The following is a 25,863-nucleotide window of genomic DNA, read 5'->3' on the forward strand; positions in this document are numbered from 1 at the left end:
TAGTCCCGTGGCATGTGCAAGCTGTCACCTTGACCAACAAAAATTGATTTCCAAAAGGCACCTGTAAGAGTTTCCTCCGTAATTACTAAGGCTGGGAAATGAGGCCTGAGAAATGACTCACCAAGAAGCATACCGGCATCAGCACTGGGATCACAGCTCAGTAGTGCTTTGTTCCATTTTTACTCCTAAAGAGCATCAAATAGCAAAGTTCTTTTAAATAAAGACTTCCATTAGTGGGTTTAAAAATAACACGGTGTGCACATCCATTCCTAAAGACAGCTTTGTTTTTTATTTATTTTAAAATTCTGCATCTGAAAACACAGTATGACAGAAAGCATTTATGTACAACTGCAGTGTTTTTGGTATAATACAGTATTTAATACATCCATTTCATTTTCTGCAAAAAAAAAATGCTTTATTGGACAAAAAAACCAAACTCCCATTGACAAAGAATACAGCTAAGGCACATTGTTTTCTGCTAAATGAAAGACGAAAGGGTGCAAAAAGGGGTAGTGCAATAATTGCTGAAGATCACATTCTACTACAAGAAAAGCATTCTGACTTTGAACTTTGATTACCGGTCAATTTAAGACATTTCAATATCTCATAAAATACTCCGTTAAATAAATAGCAAAATATCTACATCTTTCAGTGTGTTCCATTTGAATTTCCATTTTTTTTTAAACTTTGCTGTATATACATGTTTTTTTTTTTCTTATTCAATAGCTTACAAAATATTTCTGTACAGTTTTATGCATATTATGATCTATAACAAAATAGTTATTTCTTAAAACTATATTACCACCAGTCTTTGAAAATGACAGAATAGGAATAACTTATTATGGATTATGCTAGGCAATACAAAAATCCAATCAACCAAAACCAAAATAACAAAGTCAGAAAAATCATTTCATTAACTCGAATTAATACTTTTTGTTTCACAAATCTTCTTTGCTATGTAAACCCTTCTCAGTTGCCTTTGGGTTGTATATGCATCAGAACACTGGAACAGGGTAGGATTTGGGATTCCTAAAGCACTGCAGCCTGCCGGGAATATTGGTACTACTGAAACATGACAGTTCTCCATGGAGAAAAAGTATTAAAGAAACCAACACACCAAGCCTTAGCAGAAGGCCGTGGTTTCTGCTGACTTTGACAACCTTTGGACCTGGCTCCAAAGGCCAGATGTTTGGAAGTGAATTTATGACTGATGATACAGCCAGACTCCTCTGTCTTCTATGTGTACTGTTAGATTCCCAACCATCACTCAAAATCTGGCCCCAAGTGGTGATGTTCTTCAGATTTTAAGACCATACCATTAAAGAGAATACAGCTTCTCCCAGTTACTAGTATGATTCTGAAAGGCATGCTACTATCGCATGTCAAAATGAGTGAAATTACTCCAGAAATTGTCTTGTGCATCTAAGAGCAGTCTGTCCAGTTACAGTCTGAAGATAAATAAAAAGCTATTAAGTTTGCATTTTGTAGGTAATTAAATCCACCTTCCTTATCTACAGTAAGTTGCAAAAGACAGAGCTCATAATTTCCTAAGGTTTATATGAATGTCTGAGCCTTCCTTTTGCCCAAAGGGAAGGTCATTTTCTTCCCTTAAAGACTGCATTTGTAAGCAATTTCTATTGTATTTGTGAAGTGTAAGCTGACAGCAACACAACTGAGCTGTAATAGAAATCTCAAGGTGCCTTTTATTCCTTCCACAACAAACAGAAAAAGTGAGCAAGACACAGACAACACCTAACTTTCTAACACAGTTTAAGGCCACATTTAGAAAGGATGAAAGTAAGGCTTTCTTTAAGGGGCAACGCACTGGATGCCACAATGGGAACAGACACTGAGCAATTCAAAGCCAACAGGCTTTACCCAAGGAAAATCTGGAACACCATCCCAATTTTGGCCAGTAAGTCTGTGCCTTCTTTTGGACGTAAGCTAGAAAATAAAATTCAATGCCACAGACCTCCTCCTCCAGAATATTCCCAGCAAACTGAAGGTGCTCCCCTAGCAAGAGATTACTATCGTCTCAGTCGAGGGTGTTAATTACAACAGAACCAAAGACAAGCAAAGTCATTACAATATACAAATGCAGCGCAATGAACCGCGCCTAGAATTGTCACTCTGTTATCAGAGGCACCTGTACAGTATCTTGCTGTTTATTTGGCAAGGTTACGTGTAATACTTTTAGGTTTTAACAAAGTAGAAAGAGAATTTGCATAGATTGTACATTCAGTTCAAGGAGATTTCTGGTACCTTTTTTTGTTGTTATCAGGTAAACGTGTTTGCAGACACAGTGAGGTAGCAGCTGTGATAGCACCCATGAGCAAAAGAAGGTAACCAAGGCAGAAGCAAAGAGAGGAGAGTGATCTATACACTGTCATTAGTATAAAGGAGCAAAATCAACATGGTACCTGCAGTCTCACATCACGAGGGTTATTCGCTGCCAACAACATGTGCAACTGCAAAAAACCTAATGCTGCTGTTGTCCTGGGTGACGGGCTGTGAGACCTTGTTGCCTCAATTTTAAATGCTCTCAGCCTGATTCTCATTTTCCTTACATTGGTGGTGGTGGTGAAGGCTTTCAAAGGCCTGTTACAAATCTGAACACTTGCCCTTGAATAGCCTACAGGAAAAAAGGCATTTCCCTACAAAATCCTTCCCACACTTGCTGCAGATCTATATGCAACATATTCTATGATTCTGTGATACTGTCTACAGCATCCTGGCTGCTCTTAACCCTCTTTCACATTTGTCTGGCTCCTCTGTGCCTGGCTGCAGCAGTGCCTGCCCTCTGTGGGGTGCTCTGCAAGCTGGTCTGCCTGTTCTCGGCAGCACCCCCCCCGGGCCCCTGGGACAGGCAGTGTCCTGTACCCCCCACCCTGCTTGTGCCCTGCCCATGGACAGCAGCCCCGGAGCTGTCTTGTCAGAAGCTGGAGGGTTTGGTCTGGGAGGACTCTGTTCTGTTTTCAGTTGTCGTTGACTATGAGTTTAAGGCGATGTGCTATAAATCCCTAAGACTAGCTTGGAGGCCGTGAATAGTTGAAAAGAAAGCACACAGAGCATTACCTTCTCGCTACCGGACTGAAGCTAAAGACAACAGAAAATGCTGCTAACCGCTTTCTACCAGGTCAGTCTTTCTCTGCCGCTGAACTAACCAGACCTACTGTTACATGTATTAAATATCTGTGCTTGAAAAGTCAGGCAGAGATAACCAGTGTCACTTTTACAGCCACCTTCATATATGTTAGTACTGAGCTGGCTGAAGACTGCTCTGAAAAGCAAACTTTTCCAATTTACAGCTCGGGGTTTTGAAGAAGCCTAAGGGATTTGGCTCACAGGAGTACAAAACATCCTGCCCAATGGAACCAATGGAGTCAGCCAAGGTTTCATTTGGCCAACTCCTGAAGCCTTGGGATCTGGGAAAGCAACAAGGAGGGTGTGATAGCCAGCGGCAAGCTGGCAGTTCTCTGACAGCTGTGATGAGAACTACAGAAATCAACAAAAGTTGGTCCTCATTGTCTGGCCACAATTAAAATCTGGATTTGGTTTTATTTTTATCTGGGAAGTCAAAACTAAGATCTCATGGTATCAGTATTTCTCAGTCTTGCTGTGCAGAAGAGTTGCCCAGTTTGTTCAAAGTATTGTTGCAGCATGGTTATATGAAATTTTTGCAAAGTTTTAGCATCTTCTTTATCCTTACCCTGCCCAGAGAAGCTGTGGATGCCCCATTCCTGGAAGTGTTCAAGGCCAGGCTGGATGGGGCTTTGAACAAGCTGATCTAGTGGAAGGTGTCCCTGCCCATGGCAGGGGGGCTGGAATTAGATGATCTTTCAAGTCCCTTCCAACCCGAGCCATTCTATGATTCTGTGTCTCTCCCTTCAGTCAGGTTTAGAAAACTCCAGTTCTGATTCACTGACTTCACTGCTCTGGTCACTGTAATAGTAGCTAAGAGAGACTTTGTTAGTATCCACAGCCTTCATTAGTATTGCAGTTAGCTCTGCAGATGGACAGAAGGTGAATTCACATTAGTTGGTCCTTCCGAAGGTGCTGCAGGATCGTTGTTAATTTGCTGTTAAGCAACTGTACATGCATTGTGCATTAAAGCTGATACCTAGGAAAGTCAATTTGTAGCACACAAATGCACATTCCTGCATCTCTGGGCTTAGCGATAATGAAGGCTTAGCAACAGAGACACAGATGGACTTCCTTGTGTCATACTTGCCATCATGGAGGGATTCTTAAAATTCTCTGCTTGCTGAGAGCACAAAAAATGAAGGCATAATTTTAATTCTAGAAATTTGAATATCAGGAAATGAAAATAGAAATACTCAGTGTCCAAGTGTCATCAAAGAGTTGGACACACTTTAAAATAAACTGTCATTTGAGCTATTTCTATTAGCCTCAAGGCTTAACATTACCATATAAACAGGTCTGCATATCACTAAGACTGACTTTGGATGTAATTTATTAAATCACATATGTAGATGTTCTACATCTTGCCACAACTCCTTTCTATGTAATACTGATTGATCACAGAAGTGTTACATGGCTATCGCGCAGAATGGGCACAGAATTTAAATGAGCAAAGCATTATACACAGAGGACAAATGCGTGCAAAGGGATTCTGATCAAAGCCGGCTTTCAGTTGGAGTCCTATTCAGCAAGGACTAGCCAGTGTGATTGGAAAATAACACCAGCACATTCAAATGAAGATGCCTAACTTGCTTGTTTTGTACGAACTGTGGTCCCTGCTCTGAATTCTCCTTTTCACCAAATGTAAGATCTGTGAAGTTATTCTCTTCTAACAATATATAATATTCATCACCGGCTCCAAGTGCCTGCCATTTCAGATCCAGAAAAGCCACTTAGCAGAGCGTCATTCTTAGCAGCACTGCCACAGCCACAGCTTGGAGCAAGCTCTGATTCCTGATGGCAAGCCTGGCTTTCCATGGGTTGTACTGCACAGTTACAGCACTTTGCAACTCAGACACAGTGTGCCTATAGGACATGGGGCTGTGGCTGCACACCAACAGCTATAGCTGAATAGGGCCAAAACTTGACACTCAGCTCAGAAGATGTTCCAAACATGGCAGCTCATCCTCTGATGATTTCAAACACATGTGGTACTTATTCATGGGATAATGTCACCCCTTTTATTTATGTTGGACTTATCTCTGAAGTCCTCACTCAGAATCAGCGCTCCATGGAAATTTTGCCTGAGAAAGGGCTGTCGGACCAGCCTCTTCAGTTTTACAGCTAGTGCTGCGAGTACCAGCTTGCTACAGAACTTCTTTGTGTAGATGCTTTTTGTCTTTCAGAAAACAAAGTAATATTAAAATATATACATTTTAAACCTAACGTATAGTGTAAAGAGATATATCAGCAACCAGTTGATTTCTTTTCCTTTCTTGAACTAAAACAAAATAATTTGTGCCTTACATTTCAAGTCACGGAAGTGGCAGATTTTCTTCTAGCCACAAAAGACCGGATTGTTGTCACCTTCTGCTTCATCTAGTTAATAATGAGAATTTACCAACAAAGCACTTAAAACGTTCCTGTTAAAGGATAAAAGGGTATCAAATTTAAATATCAAGTTATCTGCATGTGTTGTGTGGGCGCACCCTTATACATATGCCTATGTGCAAGACAGACTGAAGATTTTGTGACTACCCCAGCAGTCTCATTGAGAACAATCACTGACTAGGATTGTTAAAGAATTTTATTGTGTGCCCTAAATACGATGTTCTCCATTTGATCCGCAGGACTTTAACTGTGCAGTTGCCATTGCATCAATGCGACTAAAGCCCTGGATTTCACAATGAGGATTGGAAGTCCCCAGAAAATCTGCACTTCATGAAGGAATGTTAGATTAACAATCAGCACTGTTAAAAAACAAAACAAACAGAACGACAAAAAAACCCTACTGAGTAAGTAATGACACTGTATTTCTATTACATAAACCTGTTGGCAACCCTGGTTTTAAACACACTGGCCTCCAGAGCCAGTTGAAAAGCAGGAACATTATTTTGACTGAAATATTTCAACCAGCTCTCATTGCTACAAGCTTTCCTAAAACTACAGCTCTCATGACTGTCGAGATCAAGAAGAAAAAAAGAAAGGGAGGTGTGAGGGGAGGAAGGCCTTTTCTTAATAAAGGCAGCTTCAGTTAGTAAGATAACATAATCTTCAAGCTGCAAAAGCAGCACCTACTAATTAGTCATTGACTAAAACATAAATAATAAATACCTAAATTGTTCCTTCTATGCATCCATTTTCATGCCAGATAAACATTTCAATGCTCTGCCTTAATGCCAGCACAGCTGACACTGCAATTTTAAGTCCAAAGCAAACTGCAAGTAGCTTTAAACCAATACTACAGAGAGAGAGAGAGAACAAGCCGCTGGGATCTCTGTGTCACGGTCATCGTGCAAGAGTTGTTTAAAAGGGAATTCAACCTTTCTGTGTGATGCGATTACGGAATGATTTAAGGGTCTATTGCCCTCCTGATGTGGAAACTTAACTCTCATCAGCAGGAATGAAAGTTAGACATACCCACAGAAGGGTAAACAGGTACCTGGCTTTATTAAATCAACAGGATTTTTTCCTAGTGAACCCAATAGCTTCTAATAGCCTTTCTGGGTCAAGAGATTACCACAGCAACAGAAACAAAGTGCATGTTTTATGCAAATGTGAATCAGTTGGAGATGAATTTGCACGTAAAACCTACATTTAAAAAAGTTTTTGGAATGTAAATGCATTTTTTTTCCTACTGTAGAAAATGCAGCGTAAAATGATGCAGTACAAGCCTATTTCAAACAGGTTGCAGCCTGCTAAAAACTCTGAGTACAGACAAGGGTGGAATTTTTTGAGAGAATAAAGGAAAAGCACCGAGAAACATGGTGTTGCTCTTTCATGTCCAGCTTTGGTCAGGAACCCTGATGTCCTGCACAGTCTTCAAGGTGTCCTGACAAGCCTAAAAATACCCTTCATGAAGAGCTGGCAGAGCTGAGATCAAGGCAGGAAATTAGTGTTAAAACTTATTAGCCACTACTCAATTATAGGGAAGAAATGTGTTGCTGCAGATTCAGGTCCCAATCTTGTTCGCACTGATAAAAATAATTGCCAACTCTAAACTACAAAGGCCAAATGCCTTCATTTTACTGGTTCTGAGCAACTCCGCTGCCTGAGAAAAAACAGCTCGGCTCATCAGCAAACGCGTGAGCAGACACAGCCCAAGCTACCCAAATTTACACACACACTTGCTGTGCAGGAAAGTCTGCAATATGCATAGGTGCAGGTGGGCTTAGAAAGACCCTGCGGATTTCAAAGGGCTGAAATCCAAAATGCTTCTTGGGCTTTTAAAATAATACTGCTACTACTCAGATCCTGAATCTGACCGCATGAGAAATGAAAGACTAATATTGCAAAACACCAGTTCCATTTAGAGTTTAGCATGAAATTAGTCTGAAAATTCTCTGAATGTAATCTGAACGTCTATGCCTCGGTTTGCATTCCCTAACTAGGATGACAACAGGCATTAGCTGAGTCCAGAATTGCTTTGTGTTATATATATAAAAAAATAATGAGGGTGTACCATAATTATTTCATGTTCTGTAAAGTATTGTGGCCATATGGGATATAGCCTGCAGTAACCAACCTCCCCAGGAAGCATAAATAGAAGGGAATTTTGCTGTGATTTATGCATGGTAGCAAAATAATTAAAGCCTATGAAACAGCAGAGGTACAGACAAATTTATTTTAAAAAAACAACACTTTCAGCAGCTGCTCCTTCACTGCCCTCTCCATGGCTGCTACTGCTTCAAGGCCCGCATGGCTGGGGCCAGCGGGACAGCAGAGGTGAACCAAGCTGTTCCTGACAGAGCTGATGGAGAGAGCGGTGCCAAAGGCCTTGTCGGAATTATTATTATCTTTTAAGAACTATATTGCGATATGTAACAAAAAAAGTATAATGTTCCCTTAGGTGAAACCTGGTGTGAGATTCACGTATGAAGCAAGGTTAAATTCCCTTTTAAAACCCTATGCTGCAGGAGGGCGTACCGGCTGCTACCTCAAGCGCCCATCGGGTTTGACGGGGCCCAGCTCCGATTTGGGGTCTGGGCTCAGGGAGCTCCACGCCGTCTGGGTGCAGGCCTGCATGACAGGGCAGGCGGTGGGGCCGGTGCTGCAGATGTCCACGGCTGACCAGACGCTGCCCACCAGCGAGTCCACCCAGGCCTCCAGCCGGGCGCCCACCAGTGCCGCGTTCCTTTTGGCCTGGTCCATGCGGGCGGCACTGATGGGGATGTTTAAGACGGGGTTCAAGCCCTGGAAGCTCTGCTCCATGTACGCGTTCTTTGGAGGCCCGCTGTGGTACTTCAAGGCTTCCTCTAGAAAAAGCAGAAATAAGCCCCCAAATCAGTATGTTAAAGAAATTTGTTAGGATTTGAGGGTTCAGCACAACAAAAAGGCAGGCCCAGCCTCATGGTCTTCCCAGCAGGGCACTCGCTACAAGCTCCTGTCCATACCTGCAGCTTGAGCAATGTGCAACTCCCTGCAAGAAACTCATTTTTCAGTCAGGAAAAGCTAGTTTTGCTTCTTTCACCACAGAGGAAGCCCAGGAGCTAGGCCCTGCTCAGCTGAAGTTACCTCTGCAGATCCCCATGGATGACCACACTTAGAAATGAGGAAATGGTTCAAGGAGACCTGGAGTGAGAAGGCTGCCAACCGCAGACAGACCTTCAAGTGCTATCAGTGATTAGTCTGGGAGAAAGAGCTGAGATATTGGCTTATTTTTTTCTCCTAGACTGATTCCCCTTCCCCTGCTGTAGAAGTCACAATATTTATGAGCTCTCTCTGCCTCCAAAACCCGTGTGGTACCACTACTGGCACGGGAAGGACACCACCATCACCTCGGCAGACCAGATGTGGCTGATGAAACCTGTGTAACTCCAGCATCGTTCCTGGAAGTGCTCCAGTCTCACTGGGAAAGTGCTCTCTAATGACAATCATAATTCCAGCTCTTGCACTGAATAATGGATTGAGACCATTTCCTAATGACACGGTTCTTTGCATTGTGGTTGCTTTTCTTACAGTAACTCTTCTACCTCAGCAAAATGCAGCGCGTTGTCATCCCAAATCTGTAATACTGCAGCAAAACTCACTGACAGACTGTGATAACACCTTCAGAGAACTGGATGCTGCAGGTCTGACCACCCTCGTCTAAGGCACGCTGACTTCTCAAGGTCTGAGAGTAGGTTATGGTGCTACTCATAAAACCAGAATGTGACCCTCTAAAAATATTCACTCAGTGCCTCAAGGGAGTAAATTTTCAACCATTTCTTTCTGTTCTCAGCTGAGTTCTTTACCATCTTTGCTCTCAGCAGCACAGAGGATATGCTTAGCTCTGCCAACACACACACTGTCTAAAACACAAAAAGGGCCCATTCAGGGTGCTTCAGGCTAGGAAAGCCACTGGGTTCAGATATCATTTAGAGGCCAGGAATTACATATTCATGTCTACAATTCCTTCCACATGTCCTTGCTGCTTGCACTGCAGCCTGACACTGAGCCCTTTCTTCCACGCAGAGGACAGTATCCCAGGCACTGGCAATAAATCAGTACATTTATTTAGAGGGAAAAGGGACATTTAATTGGAGCTTTGCTGTTACATTTGCAAAGTTTTTGATGTCAAATACTGCATAAGTCCATTACTTTAAATTTCCAATTAAATTAGTTCGGTAGATTCCCATCACCATTATACACTGCTTAATTGTCCCTGCATTCATCAAACCTGACTTTTTTTAGTTTTGTTTTAAATGCTTTTTTTGTTTTATTTATCCAGAATAACCGCTAGTCAAAAGGAGTTTGTTCTGTGCACATGTGTCAGAAGTGTGCTCTGCCAGAACACTGCAGTTTAAGAAACAGAACAAGTACACATGATTGAATTTCCTCCTTTGGAAGCAATTAAATATGGAAGACTGTTTGTCAACATATTAATTAAATAGGAACATTATAAGTAAAAATCCCCCAACAAATAAGAGTTGGCATCACTAGCAGGATCATCTGATTGAAATCAGCAATTCAGAAAGCTTGTTGAATTAAAGGCTGTTGTGCATGTTTTCTGCCTGGAACAAGAGAGATGTTTTTCCAGACAAATAACGGGGTGAAGGAGAACTTGCTCAGCTTCAGGACTTTGTGGATTATCAGGACTGAAACCTACAGAAGCTGTAGGACCCAGTGCTGGCGACACAGCAAGAGATGATCTTTTCTCTGTGGCCCCTGCTGCTCAAGATCAAGGGGCTGCTCTTACAAAACTAAGGGTGATAACCTCAGCATCTTCAACACATGTAAATGTCTCCATTTTGCTGTTGCTGTAATTTTGTCAGACGTGCCGGCCTTCTCCCCCAGCACACTGCTGCTTTGTGCTGCACCACCAAGTGACCGCTGCGCTCTGCTCCAGAACCAGCCGCGCTGCAAGGACGTGCCCGCAGAGACAATGGCAAAAGTGCATAATGGAAATGAAGGGAAAGGTTTTTGAAAAACAACAATTATCAGCAGACAGGAGAAGGAAAGACCACTGGGGATAGTACTAGAAGGAACAAATCACAGTGGTTTTCAGTGTGTTATGGGCCATCACTGCACACAGAGAACATCGTTCCCTGAAGTGAAACAAATTACGAAACCCTGACACAGTACTAAAAGGGGACTGCCTATCCCCACAGCAGAGCAAATACCCAAAGTTAGGTGTCTGCACGTCCTACAGAGGAGCTGGTTAACGGCAGTCAGAGCACAGAGCTATGCCTCAACAGGAAATTCTGAGGATTCAACTCAGAACCCTCGAAGTCTCTGTTGAAGAGTTTGCAGGAGAAAGTAGTAAATTCTCATCCTTGTTTACTGCCTGTGCTGCTCATCCAAGCTATGGGAGATGGAGGCGATTCCTCTTTGTATTAAAGGTTAAAAAAAATAAAGAGAGAATCATGACTATAACCTACTGGGCTGGACAGGAGGGGAGATGCCCTGAAATACTGCACAAAGGGAGGTTGGAGCTACTGGGCATGTTTTTAAAGCACTGACACTTCAGTCCTTGCTCATGAAAAAAAAACTAACAAATGTAAGGCTTGCCACTATGAGATGTTTCTTTATGCACTGAAAACTCTACAGTTACAGCAACCAATTCAAATTTAACCCCAAAGTCCTTTGAGGTACAGGATATACCAGTGCAAAATATATTCCACAGAGTTTAAATTACAGTTTTAAAAAATCAGGTATTTTTGTCTCCCATTTTTGTTTGCACTTCGCTCTGGGAGGGCATTTCATTTCTCAACTGACTTTTCTTAGTATAACTTCTTTGGACTGAACACACAGCCTGTAGTCAGCTGCACAGGCTGAGATTTCAGTATTTTTGTGTGGGTTTGTTCTTCATTTTACAGAAAAAGCAAATGAGTTTAGACAGAGAGTGGGCCAAGGAATGAAAAATGTGATTACCTTGGTACACATTAAGGTGCTAGACCTGTGCTTTTTTAAAGCAACACGGAACATACAGTTTTATTTCTTTACTTGAATCGTGTTGAAACCCTCTGGCAAAGAGGTAATTTTTTTATTGACATTTGGTTTGTTTTCTCTTGCAGCAAACAAGACAGTGCTGCATTTGCTCGTTGTGAAGCTAATCGACTCCTTGTCAACTGGATCTGAACTAAATTTTGAAGCAAATCCTTGTCTTCGGGGTTTTTCTTGAAATGACGATTCCAGGGCATGTCTACTCTTCTGCAGCCATGTGCCTGCCTGCTGCTATTACTACATTTATCAAGAACATGTCATGTTACAGCTGGTTAATTTAAAGAAATCACAGCAGTTCTGACACAAGTTGCCACCCACTTTATAATGTGTATAGATGCAATTAGAATTGATTGAGCCACTGCAAATAACCAGCGGCAAAACAAAGGTTTCCCAGTATATACTTAATTAAGATGATCCATAAATATGGATTAGGTTAAAAGGCTTTTGAGATGTGTTTGCATCACAGGATGTTTGCTAATGCTGTCAAACCTTTGAAAGAGGAAGCTGTAGCTGGAGGGCACTGGACCAGGAGCTCGTGTTCAGGGCTCCCTGCCCTGTGGTGGGGCAGCAGGGAGCAGAAGCCCCACATCAGGGGCACATGAACGTGGTAGGAACTGAACACAAAAGGTTTCTCTGAAGGAGGAAGAAAAAGATGCTCTCTATCCCTGCCCTCTTTACTTGAAGGAAGAAGTTTTTAATTCATTTAATTATTTGTTTTCAATCCAGCGTTTGGTATTGGCTTGAGGTTTGGGGCTTTATCTGCCCCCGAAGTCAATCTGCCCACTGGCTCACAGTAACCTATTTAGGTTTAATGAAACAGGTACTATACATTAAATGCATGACAACTCATTAGCATCAGTCCAGCAGGGAGATCACTGCGGAAACTTTGCCATGAATATAAACTCAAACGTGAAAATGAAATTGCTTTGGCTTTTTCCCTGCACCTCTCTGTGCTCCTGGGAGCTGTGTGTGATCACACCTGGCACGAACGCTTTGCACAGACTTTGCGCAGCACCAATCCAGATGCAGATCCAGCCTCTACTGAATTTGCTGCGTTTTCACAGGAAATGAAATATACTTGGTAGCTTCGGTGAGTCTGAGAACTGATGGCTAAACAGCCTAGATTATGCCTGTTGTTTGCCTCTGCCTCTCCGGTCCCTGTGCAGGGGACCTGGACATCGAGCCTCGAATCTCTGAACTGCTCTTTAACTCAAAAGCAGACAGTAAGAAAGCCCCGTTCCTGTGTATTGAGCTAGTCATCTTCTCCCTGTTCTGTCTCCTCCACGTTACACTCTCTTTCTGTCTTGGCATGATGCAGTCCTGGGGCACCCTGACAGTCCTTGGCAGTGAGCACGGGGATCTTGGCTTTAACACACTCAGCCATATGGTGAGAAACCCCGAAATCGCCAGTTAGAAGACGAAAAAAATCTGGCTGTGAGGGACGTAGGGGGAAAGAGACACCGGTGAACCAAATGAAGCTGAACCTGATTTCTCCAAATGAATTACCTGGCAAATTCACATATTTCATGTGCTCTGCCCCTCTGCCCCCCTCTTTTTTCCCTTCTTTCTCCATTATCTCCAACCAAGCAAACACTTGAAGGCACTCTTGAGCCAGAAGGATCTGCTGAAAGGCAGAACTGATCATTGATAGAACTCAGAGAAAACAGGCCCAGATTTGGATGCCTGGTAGAGAAAGAGGAGCAAGAAAGAATACATAATATTGGACTCCAAACCTCCCACTGAACTAGCTTTGGGAGGCACGCTTATGGTGGAGACATCCCAAACCTCCAAGGGTGCTCAAAAACGCCATATAAGAATTGATCTCTGATCTTTTATAGATCTAATTTTTGTAAAGGGCCATGAGTCCCTGTTTTTAAACAATTCACGTTCTGTCAGTTATGCACATCTGGACATAATATCACAGAAAAAAAAATGTCGGTGATTTCCCTTCTTGGTTTTACTTGCATGCACAGACTCTAGGCCAAAATTAATAAATAAATGGGAATAGAAAATGAATAAACTAGCTGCATACGCTGTTTTATAAACTGCTAAATGAAGTGTCTTTGCTGGTAGCTCTCCCAGAATTATTTTTTTTATTTTGAATTGTAATCATGAATTTTAAGAGTCATGATACAGGAATGAACACGTTTCAGTTTACTTAACAGAGGAGAAAGTTGCTCCCTTCATGATGCTGAGAAATTACAAGCAACTTTACCTTGTGCTCTGTGCTGAAATTATGTAGATATGCAGTAATTCAGGAAATACAATGAAAGTCATTGTGTTCTTGCTCTCAAGATGCAAGAGTTTAGTGGCTGCTGTCAGATTTGTGCGAACATTTTTTAGAGTGACACATTATGCACAAAACACAGACGGATTTTTATGTATCTAACTGTGTGGACTCCGCTTTCTATGCCTGGTGTATATGAGCCAGAGTGGGCCTAATCGCTGAGAAGCAAATGAAGCAAAGTGGTATGAAAAAAGCTGCTGGAGTAACAAGTTATCTGTAAGGGAGACCTTTCTAACAAGAGCTATACAGCTTTATTTTTTTTTAATTATTACTATTATTTGGGGGTGAAAGAAGAAGATGGTGGGGAAAACAACATTCTAAAACAATCCCTAATAAAGCATACTCCTCTCTTCTGCTGACAGCTCCCAGCTAAGTCTGATGTGTGTTTTATTTTCAGTGTTAGGACAAGACAATAATACTATTCCTTCATTTTAGGTGATTTTGGCAGCTTTCACATTGTCTACAATAGTAACAGAAATGATTCTTTTAGAAGTTCTAATTCTTCTGTCATACTCTCACAATGCCTTTATTTGGCAGAGAAAAATATATTTAAGTAATAAAGTGGTGACAAACTGACAAAAGCTGGAAATCAAAGTTAAATGACAATTGCCAGCAGAGCACAATAGTGTCACTCAGACAGAAAGCCTTAAAACAAACAAACAAAACACCCAAAAATGTGCATTGTAAATATAATTCTAACTGGAGAGGAGTGTCACTATCTGCCCTGTAATTAATTTTCTCCTTTACCTCCATGCCTCAGACACATGGAGATTCTGCATCCCAGCATCAGTAGCAAATCACTCCTGAGGGTTTTTTCCTAGATAATATTGTTCCCGAGCTTTGTATTTCATTCCTACAGCAGATTCTCATTGCCATGTGAATGAATAGGGCTCTTTAACAACAAATATAAACCAGATCTTCTCCTGGTCAACCAGTGTGCCAACTTTTTATTTGTTATATGTGGCAATACGGAGTGGCTCCATAGTATCAGTGGAATTATTTGAGATTCAGAGTTTGGACCAAAGACACTTTTGGCTTTACACCATAAAGTATGGACTCTCTTGGTTGAAGTCCGAGACACACCTGACTTTCTACTGCATGCTCCCATTACATCAAAAAGCAGCAAGGTTGCTGGCTGTGTGCCACATTTTCAGTCCAATTTATGCCTTAACTGTTAAATTAGCAAGGAACGTGGAATTCATTATTTACAGGAGACAAGTCAGTAACAGCTGTGCTTAGAAGTAGGTTGCCTCAAACTTAAAAAATGTATTTCTTCTACGCATGGCGTTCCTTCAAAATGTATCACTGTCTATTACCTAATAACAGCAGCAGGTTGTTCGTGGTTTAGTTTCTGCTTAAGAAATGATGCCACCAAATGTTAGAAGAAGAAATCAGTAAGTTAGCTGTTCTGGTGAGAAATGTGTAGAATCAGGCTCCTGTTGAGCAAGATAAGGGCTGCATTAGCTCTCAGCAGTTGTCTGGTGGTGTTTGCATTACAGAAGCAGCACGTTATGCTGGAAGGTAAAATGCCTGACTCAGTTTATTTGCTTCCTTGTCAGGAAGAAGAACTTCTGAAAACTTAATAGGATCATTCATGTATCTAGCAACTTTAAGATGTCTAAAGTTATGAATATTAATATTAGGCAGATGGAAGCACTTGAGCATGTTAAGAAGAAGGGTAAAGATATTCCTAGCAACAAACTTGTTTTCATCTTAGTGAATAAGAAAACAGGTGTGGCTACAGAATGTTCTCTCTTCTCACAGCCCAACGTGCTTGGTACTGGCTGAAGAGCCAAGCAATCAAATGACACAGGGGCTGGAGGTCTGCAAATGCTGGCAGCCCAAGGATGGCTCAGTGCTGCTGCCACAGGGAAGAAAACGTTTTGTTTCAAAAATGAAGCCTGGGTCTGACACTGCACTTACCAGGACTGCTGCATTTATAGGTATTTCTGTAACACAAGTGTTTGGCATGTACGCAGCAGGTTTTGGCAGGTATCAGGCAAAAGTGAATGCCTGGACTTGACAACCTGTCAGGTAGCTCCAGCCTAGGGTAATTTTGATTAATCCAGCATTTCATATATTAAAGTTGTTTATCATTAAACACACAGACTTTGTCAAGATAGCAGTTCAAACATCTGTAAGTCTTTATGAGCAAATGCAAATGCAAAGCTTCAGAGAAAGGTCCATTTTTCGTTCTGTATTTAAATGATGGCTTTTATGATTACTAAGAGTCTGAACTTCTCTGCATTTTGAACTGTGCACATTTTACAGATATAAATAGCTTTTTGTTCAAAGTGGCCATGCTTTACAGACTGGATACAGACACTTTTGCCTGTCTTGGTGCAATAAATTCTTCTGATTTACTATTTATGATATTCTCTTATTTTCCCTGTTTCCAATGCAGTGCTACTTCATTTTTAACAACAGCATTTACAGTGAATACAGACACAATAACTGTATTATTCCTCTACCAAATAATAAAACTTACCTTGTTTGATAGGCTGCCGATTTGAGAAGGTGAGAGGAGTAACGAGGAATTTGGTTTCAGCTACCTGTACCCAGTGGTGCAGAATTTTTATTGTCCAGACACCAGGTCGCAGGGGCAAATTCAAAGGTGGTTTGTAGTGAGTATATTCTGCACTGGATTCAATAAGAATATCATACGTTGCTGCTATTACATTGACTGGATCCACCCAAATGACAGTAACGGTGACGTTGGGGCCTTTCCCCCATTTCTGCATGCCAACTGGCTCATCTGTTGGCCCAAGGAGTCCTCCAAAGTTCCGGAAAAGCCTTTCCTTGGCGTCCCACTCGGTGCCGATCTGAAATCAGAGACCACATTGCTGCTGACATCATCTCTGCAAGCATCTGAGACCCTTGTGTCAAGTGAGGGCTCTCCAGACACACAGATCAGATTTCTCAAATGACATTCACAAGGTATACAAATGTGAGGTAAACTTGAAATTGAGGCCTTTTTTTTTTTTTTTTTTTTTTTTGTCCATTTGCCCACTTCTGATTCGTATAGATGTTTTTCCATGGTGAGTGAGTGGCATCACAGGCTACAGCAGCTCTCCTTTTCCCTCAGCTGGAAGCAGCATAAAGTACCAAGCCTAGTGACTAGACAGAGGCTGTGCATAGCAATGCATATGACCCATCATCTACTGGGTCAGCAACACGGATAATATGTGTTAGAGACAGACCCTGCCGTGGAGACCTACCCAGCTACTGCTAAGAGCAAGGAAGAGGCGTTTGCTGACTTAGGGCAAGTCACATTGGGTCCTTTACTACAACCTATCCATGAGATGCTGCTTCCTTGCACCCCCTCCCTGATGCGGGAGGTTATTTCTGGTAAACTATTTCCATACTGTCATAACAGTGACGTTGTTTTTTATTTTTTCTCTAACAGTAAAGCAGCTGATTCACAATCTGGTGTAAATATTTAATAAACCTTTCCTTTTCCTAGCAGCTTTCATATTTCAACGTTCTTTATATGAATTTTAATGGTTCGCCCATAACCCATGTGATGATACAAATTTACAAGCTGTTGCCATTAAACACTAGCATGCTACTGAAAAAAAAATCACATCTGTAAACAGATAGCACAAAAATGTAGTAATTGGCCTTCTTAGGCCAACTGAAAGATTTTCTTTTTTACTATTTTAGCACTGTATCTAGCATGAGCTTATGAGGCTGAATGTTAACAAATCAGTTCCATAAATTCTTCAAAAGGAAACAGAGTGGATGCAGTACTGAAGGTTGCCTATTGCTTCAAAGTATCCATCTTCCTTGTCCCATGAGGTCCCGATCCCGTGACCTCAAATCAAAAGTAATCAGTATCAAAAAAGATTTGAGTGACCCCATTTAAAGGGAAGAGCAGAACCCCTCAGTTCCTTTTGGAAACAGACATCCGATGTCATTCCTTGGAGAATGATACAGATGGTACCAAAATCTCTCATAGTCCTTTGGGTGTTCTTTGGCCTTAATTTCCAAACAGCACAGATGACCTACGAGTTGGCGTCTTCCCTACACAGAAACCACTGGATTCTCTCAAGTGGTCTCTGGAGTAGCGGGCACACAAAGACAGGATCCTCTCTTTCAGCATATGAGGATATTAAAGACGTCCCCAGTGCTGCACTGCCCTTGTCCCTCATCTTCACCTCCCGTGGGGCATGGGGAGAACCTGCTTTCCTCAAAGCATGACAAACAATTGGAGCTGATTTGCTTCAAAGATTTTTCTGCTAGATTTCACCTTAATTGTTGAGAATAGCTGGTCTCAACATAATGCCCAAATCCCCCAGACCTGGAAAACATAACACTTACCTGATGGCGGCTACCACTGATCTCTACACAGGAAGCTGTCTAGTTCCCAGTCCCTTTTAGATCAATCACTGGGGTTGGTAGACAAATTACAGGAGGACTACTAGCAGAAAGCCACAAGGCCAGTGGAATAAAATCCTAACTTCCCAAATCCATCTGTCATCACATGAATTGCTCCTATAGGACTATGACACTGCAGAGTAAGAGACAAAATGAGCCTTCTGCTACTCTGCAATCAGCACGGCAGAATGGCTGGTATTTCAGAGGTGTTTCACCTAGCACACCAGTTAATCCAACTAGACAGTGTAGCCCAGTTATCAGACCCCAGCATCGACTGATTTGAGGAGCTGTCAGTGCGAACTCTCCTGACAAGACCGACTGAGCTTATGGAAATAAGCTCAGAAAGGAAATTTCCTGACCAGATCTTATTACCTACTCCACTGACCCTCACTGAGTGTGGCCATATTACACCTACTGGAGCTCAGGAGACCTGGAAATGATAAAGCCACAACAGATGCAACAGATGTGCACCCTCTTGGGGAAAAGAAAACCCTGTAAGGAAGGGGTTTCTGCCACACCCAGTATTTATTACTGAAATATACCCTGCATTTCTTACCTTTAAGAAAGATGACTTCATCCTCCAGAATTAAACATGCCTCCTTCCCAATCCCAGTAACATTCAAAGCAATAATGGCATCAGGCCTAGCTAAGCTGAAGACTGTGTTTCGTCTATGAATACTGCAGCCCCTCTAAAGCAAGGCTGATCTCAAACCACAAGAGAATGGGAATAATGTTATTCGAGACTCTTGCTATCTAAGGATTTTCTAGAGACATCAGAGAAATTTAAGCTTGAACATTTTTTAGGAAGTACTGCCAGCCTTTGTCTTTGAGAATGACTTTCCACCAGCAGAGAGACACCTCACCAAAAGACCACTGCCTTCTGTGAAAAGAAACTCTACCCAGACCTCACCAGCCTCAAACAGCAGTGTTAGTCCCAAGAAGGGAGCTGGGGCAGGGAGTGCACAGCCTCAGTGGCTGCTACTGCTTTCAAAGGGGTCTGTTCAGCACAACCCCACAGCACAGAGGAAGCCCGCAACAGAAAAAGCAAGTTGAAGGATGTGGCAGGAGCACCCCTGTCATCTCATGGAGGGCCACAGGACACTAGAGGAAGGAAAGGCAGGGAGCTTCACTGTCTGTTTACAGGGCCTGCCCTTTATTACCAGTTATTTTCCCATGCTGCACAGCTTGCAGGACAAGCTGGTTTTAGAAGCACAGTATTTTAAAAGGAATTTTACTTAACGCACTATTCAGAGGTTTATACCTCTTCCCTTGAACTTTACACAGCCGAGTCCCTGGTACTGAATTGTCTGATTTTACAGGCCAAAAGATACTACAGTCCTATAATATTTTTCATAGCCCCTTAAAACATTTTAAGTAGGCTTTCACTTTCAAATGGAATGCACAAAGTACGGGCTGGAATTGAGCAGTAATGAACAACCGATAAAATATGAAGGGATGTGGCACAGAAGCCAACATTTTCCACATCATTATTTTAATCACCATTATTTTGGGCTTCAAGAGCAGGCACTGTGCATGGGGTATGCTTGGAAAGCTGGAACTCACTGGCTTAAAACTCCTGCTTCTATCTCTGTTCAGTCCCAAGATAAAATTTTCCCAAGATAAATTATGCCTTGATTATGGGTTTGTGTCTCATTGCTCACCACAAACAGGACCATTAGGTTCACACAATGCACACTAATTGCCTGCCACCTAGTTTATTTTATTCTCTGTGATGAATCACAACTCTTAACAAGACCAGAAATGAACTTAGTGTTCCACTGATAGACTCTGAGCTGAGACTGTTAGTGCTCTACAGCGGATCAATCTGCTTTCCATGGAGCAGTTATCATGGATCCCGACTAACAGGATACTTAGTATGAGCATTGTGTGCAAGCCAATTTTAGGAGATGTGGGAACTTCTAAAAGAAAAGGAGGAAACGCTGGGAAATCTTCTCTCTTGGATTTCCTGTAATGTCATTTTATTTTCTCAGCCCAAGAATGAGCGCAGAAGCCTTGTGCAGTTCAAACACTGTTATTAGCCCCAGTGGCCCGTTAGGCTGCCCAGCCAGCTGACTTTTTGAGGTGACCTTTATGGGACGTATGGTGAAAACCCCTGGCCAGGATGGAAAATGTGAGAAGCAAAGCCAAGGAGCAGAGTGCAGGAAGGGCTGACTCCTGCCTGGAGAGACCCTATCATCTCTGCTGCCATTGCGGTCATGTCCCGGGGTCACAAATACACCCAGCAGCACGTTCAGCATATTTGTGCTTTTCCTGGTTGGTCTCATTGGTGTGAGCTGGGAGAGGGAACAAAGCTCCCAGCCCAAACACCTCCATTCTGTTTTAAATTTCTGCCAGATTATAAGATAAAATTTGTTGGAAAAACAAAAAACAAAACAAAAAAAAAAAAAACACAGTTTTATGTCTCAATAAGCTCAAATCCGAAGTTTCTTTTCTGGTGTTTAACCTGCTAAACATTGGTGCCCTCATCTTAGCTGAACTGCTAAATTTGCTTTACACTTGCTGGACTTTGACAAAGAAGTGGCATTTTAATTAGCAGCAGCAGATGAGAGGCTTTCCGGCCATACTGAAGCTGAAGAGGTTAATGCTGGATTTATACCAGGGTAACTGAGAGAATTATTTGGCTCAGAGGCAGAGATGCCTGCAGGCCAAGGGAAGGCAGAAAGTAAAATAAACAATTAAGAAAAAATTAAATGACTGACTTTGCACCTTCTGGTCTTTTAAAATATGAATCATCTATGAAAGGAGGGGACCATTCATGAGTTTAGGCGAGAAAAAAAAAAAAAAAAAAAAAAAAAAAAACAAGTAAGCAGCCACCAAAACTGTTTTCACAGATTTCAAATGGAAGAAAACATTTCCTCAGCCTGAAAAAAGCTGAAAGGTGATTAAATCCTCCCCATGCTTTGCACTCATGCAGCGTCGCTGCAGCAGCAGACCACACGGGGCTGTCTGCAGACCAGCCGTGGTCCATGAGGACCGGCTCATTAGTCCGGTGGGATTTGGGCATCCTCCCTGCAAGACAACACGCTCGGCAGAGCTGTGAGCACAGTGCAGCAATGAGCAAAGCAGCCGACATGCCGCTGCCTCTCCATCAGGGGAGACTGATGCTGGGCACTGCTGCTCCAGGACATCTTTGCGCCAGGCTCGTGGCTGCTGCAGGGCTGGTTTGGGGAAAAAATGTTTGGTTCTAATGCTCTGGGGAAAGGGGGGACCGGGCAAGTGGCCAGTGAGTAAATTCTGATCCTGTGATTGCTTCCTCCCTACAGCTGAGACAAAGTCAGATGTAGTCTTTCTAAATACTTTTATTCAAGTTCTAAAATACTGAGATAATGTATTTGTTTTTATCATGCAATTAGAAAAAACTCTTCCTGCTGCCAGCCCAGTTGCTTTTGAAAGAAAGACTCAGGCATCAGGCTGAAGGCAAGATTAAAAGTATCAAATAAACAGCAGAAGTACTCCTACAAATCACAAGAATTAAAGCCTGTATGATCATTTATCACTGCATGAAATGGCAAGTCTACCATCAGACACACTGATAAACGAAACACACCTTCCATCCATCTCTTTAATGGCACATTAATGTCATGGATTTGCCATGCACACCAAAACACTGAATCCTACCTAGGCATTTCTTAATTGCCCAAGAAGACGGTAATTTATGGACTTGGCCATAATGACTGGAACGCATTTGTTCAATCAATTTTGTGCCTTAATTGAAATTTGTGGCTTAACAAGAAAAATCATGAAATTAACCACTCAGACAGTTGTATCTTTAAAACAGAACACAGATGTCAGGTTCTATTAGTGGTCAACTTTCCTGATGTATTTTAGGGTACACTTTTTACACTGTATGTCAGATGCGGACACAACTCCCTACAAGAAATAACAGGATTTGTGGGAAATCTCATCCACTGCTGTGATAATTTTCTCTTTCATGTTCCAGTATCAATATTACACTCATATGTGGCACTGCTGCCTATCACTAGCTTTAAGTTTTTTTTTCCAGCATATTCTTGAGAGGAATGCTTACCACATCCCCGTTCACATCTGGAGCTGCAGAAACATCACATTTTTCAGCTCCCACGTATCTTTCACAGCAGTCATAACAATCACAATCACAAAACTTTTAAGTTTCAGAGCCCCTTTTACAACAGTAAACACCTTCACTTTGTCACAGAGGAATGAGGTTATTCAGGGTAACATGAAGTGAGGGTTCACCACAGTATTGCCTTTAAAAAAGCAGCTGTGCATTACACCGCAGAGCCACTCTGAGCTAAAAATTACATGGAAATACAATTTCCAAAGACGGCTGAACTAGTATGCAATCTTTCGGGTAGCTTTGAATACTCACCTCTGAGAACTGTAACCTTCCAAAATCGCTGGGTGGACTCGCGATCTTGAAGACTTTCTTTGGCATTACCCACGTTTCCAAAGTCTCTAGTTTGCTGACAGCCAGGTTGGTGGCATGGTGTTTAATTAGGAAACCCTGGAAACGGTCAGCAAGGAAGTAAAGGTGGACGGAAACTGGGTGGCCCATGGGATAGTATCTGTAAAACAGCACATGCACACGCCCATTGGTTACACACAAGAGACATGAAATCTCCATTTACTAGGAGATAATGGCTTAAGAAGCATTCATTTTAACTAGAAAATTCACCACTGTACATTACGAGATTTCAAATGTGTTCATGACTCATTATCAAATATTCTTAGGCTGTTCTGATTACCCTAAAACATAAAAGTTACTAAGAATATACACTCATTTACAAGCTACCCACAGCTTTAAGCTCCTTAGGAGATACCTCCACATGCCAGAAAATTCCCCTCCCTTACTAACTGGGTAAAACAGTGGGTAAAAAGTGCCGCCCATAGATATCCATTATTAGGTTGTTTACGAGGATAAATGTAGTTCAAGAAATGTGTTTATTGGTCTAAATAAACGTTCTCCTTTTTTTCTGCCCTCACCAGGGTTAGTCCCCCGCGCTACCTGATAACGGGACAGCAGCAGGCTGGGGACAGCAGAGGGTGCTGCGAGGCTGGGCAAGGGCGAGCTGATGGCCCACACGCCATGCTCTGCAAATAAATCTGATCTCCAGCTCATGCCCCAAGGGCAGCGCTCTGCAGGGTTGCACAGCAGTAGTGGACACTAGGATCCAGTCCCCGTATTTTAAGGAATGGACTTCATATTCCTTAAAGATTTGAGATGGCAATTGCTACAGTTTTTTGTTTGTTGTTTGTTTGTTTGTTTTTTACTCATAATTAAAAAGAAATGGAAAAAAGGTCAAAGAAGAAAAACCTCTAATTGGAACACTTAGGAGCCTTCTCTTACAGATTGGATTTTAGAGACCATGTAGTCATTGATTCAAATAACTAAAATTTGTGGTCAATTGTCTGCTGTAATCTTAGAAAGAATTGTAATGATGTATCTGTGCACATATGGATGTAAAAACAATTTAAAATATGTTCATGGCTCTGAAATCGAGTGATTTGCTACTTCACAGCCCTGACATTAATTGACAATCAGGTGTGCTTCCAACACATTTAGAACCAACCAGTATCAAGCCTTCCCAGTCAAGTCAGCTAAGACTGACTCCTTATGCTAGTTATTATAGCTCAGGACACTAGCAGGAAGACAGCTAACCAAGAATGACTTTCCATTACCTGACACCAGCAACACGCAGAAGTCTCTAGAGGCTAAGAAATAACAAGACGGGGTAGAAACAGGGCAGCACTGAAGGACCGAGCAAGAGCATAGCAAAGCTCTGCAGCCAGTATCAGCAACAATCTGACTTCTGTACTGAGCACTAGGGCCTCCTGTTTTATATATGTGCAGCAGCAAATATTTACAATATTCTTGAAATAGTCTGAGTAAATTGTCTCTTGGCAGCAATGAGTAAAAACATCTAGAGATGGAGAGAAATAAATTAAATCTCAATCGCACATTAGCATTGCTTCCACTGAAGCTGGTGATATGCAATCTAATTTGGTACCAGAGCAGTCTGCAGGGGGCACATCTTTTTGATGCTGTGAGCTAGCCCTTGTTAGAAAAGTGTGCAAGGCAGCTTCTCTTACAACAGTCTCCTGGGCAGCTGCGGGAGGCAGCATGGGATTGACTCCAAATGTGATGTGAAGCGGTCGAGGCTTTCCTCGCAGTGCCTGCAGCAGTGTGAAATGAGCTGGGGTTGTGACTGCAGTATCAGCTAACTTCCTGCTGCTGTGGGCCCTAACGGCACAGGGAATACTGTCAAGGTGCTCAGCCCAAATGTTCCTGCTGTTACCGTTTTAGAGACATGCAAAATTAAGGGGGGGGGGGGCAGGAGCAAGTGTATATATGCACACGTGGAAAGACAACAGAGTATCCAGAGAGAAAAGATGTGAATCATAAACCTGAGGATTACCCATTTTTCTGTGATTTAAACTGGACACTGACACTTTGAAGGGGCTTAGGTAGGTATAAAAATGAAGCCTCCACTACATATCACTGCTTGCACTATTTTGTGAGGCTGCAGCCCACTGTAAAGGAGCTTTGCTTTATCCTGGAGACAACTGCAGTCAGTGGGGGATGATGTGACTTCCTTATATATAATCTGAGCAAGCTTGAAAAGCACCTTGAGTTCCTATGCAGTGAAAAGCTCCCCAGAAATGAAACCGGTTATTGATATAAATCATCATCTGAACACCAGCAAAAGGAATAAGCACAGAAGTAATTGTTAAATGATTTCAGTACTGGTTATACATAGCTCTCATCCTTGCTGCTGGCTTCACTCTGCAGGACAAATGACCCAGGACTTCTTTTGGTCTGCCTTTATTTCATGTAAGGAAGTCAGGCTCCTAGTGATTATTTATATCTAACTGTTATTGATCATTTATTGCTTTGCACTGGTAACCTTTACTGGCAAGGTTGTAATAGGAATCTGGACCACTTAATGCCACATCTTTCTAAATAGGACATTGCTCAGCACTTCCATGACTAAGGAGGAAGGTCACGGCGCATTCAGTTCCTTCAAGAATGCAAGAGGGGCCAACTCTATCTGTCAAAATACAAGGACTCTCTTCCGTGCTTGCTGACTTAGGCTGTATGTGTTTTCCATTAAGATTACAAAAGGCAGAGTCCCAAAAATACACTCTGAAGAAGGAATTAAGAGATTGTAATGTAAGACTTTAAAAGAAGAACCCCTCAGCTTTGAATCTAAACAGCTTCAGATGTGTTTGCAGGCAAGAAGCATCCACCACGAGGTGAGTCTTTTCTGTCAAAGTCTAAAACCAGGAATTCTTCCTTCAAAACCTTTTTACACTGAACTCTTATTTGCTAGGCTTATATATTCTAAATTCCTTTTTCACATAGGTTTTTTTTTTCAGTAAGTGCATTTTTTTGATATATATATGTATTTATATATGCATACATTTTATTTATTTGATGTTAATGGATCCCACCTGTTGCAAGATTTTTGGCACAGACAGCTGCAGGAAGCAAGTAACAAACCCAGCTCGAGCAAGTAGTTCTCTGTGCTCCGTGTATGCACCCAGGGGAGCAAACAAGCAAGGGCCATTAACCAGCCTGGTTTAGATTAATTCTGAAATCCTGTCCTGTGCTTTTGGTAAGCATAATAGAGGTG

General features: G+C 42.1%; 1 protein-coding gene and 1 long non-coding RNA gene across 3 annotated transcripts in view; one reads left to right on the forward strand and one right to left on the reverse strand.

Moving 5' to 3' along the window:
• Positions 1 to 748: 748 nt before the first annotated feature.
• XYLT1 (xylosyltransferase 1) overlaps positions 749 to 25,863 on the reverse strand; it is a 189,008-nt gene continuing 163,893 nt past the window's right edge. The window contains exons 9-11 of one of the 2 annotated variants that reach the window (XM_035339161.1): positions 22,599 to 22,794; positions 16,341 to 16,674; positions 749 to 8,396 (exon numbers count right to left, since the gene is read on the reverse strand). In XM_035339161.1, the coding sequence (XP_035195052.1) occupies positions 8,074 to 8,396; positions 16,341 to 16,674; positions 22,599 to 22,794 (853 nt within the window). In that variant the 3' untranslated portion in view covers positions 749 to 8,073. Of the gene's footprint in view, positions 8,397 to 13,716; positions 15,717 to 16,340; positions 16,675 to 22,598; positions 22,795 to 25,863 lie in introns of those variants that run through there. The other variant, XM_035339163.1, reaches the window with a different exon arrangement.
• On the forward strand, positions 5,808 to 13,578 carry LOC118174115. Its single transcript, XR_004754547.1, has 2 exons — positions 5,808 to 5,936; positions 11,637 to 13,578. It is a non-coding gene; the product is annotated as an uncharacterized LOC118174115 (long non-coding RNA).

This window comes from Oxyura jamaicensis, chromosome 14, assembly GCF_011077185.1.
Source record: "Oxyura jamaicensis isolate SHBP4307 breed ruddy duck chromosome 14, BPBGC_Ojam_1.0, whole genome shotgun sequence".
In the NCBI taxonomy this organism is placed as follows: domain Eukaryota; kingdom Metazoa; phylum Chordata; class Aves; order Anseriformes; family Anatidae; genus Oxyura; species Oxyura jamaicensis.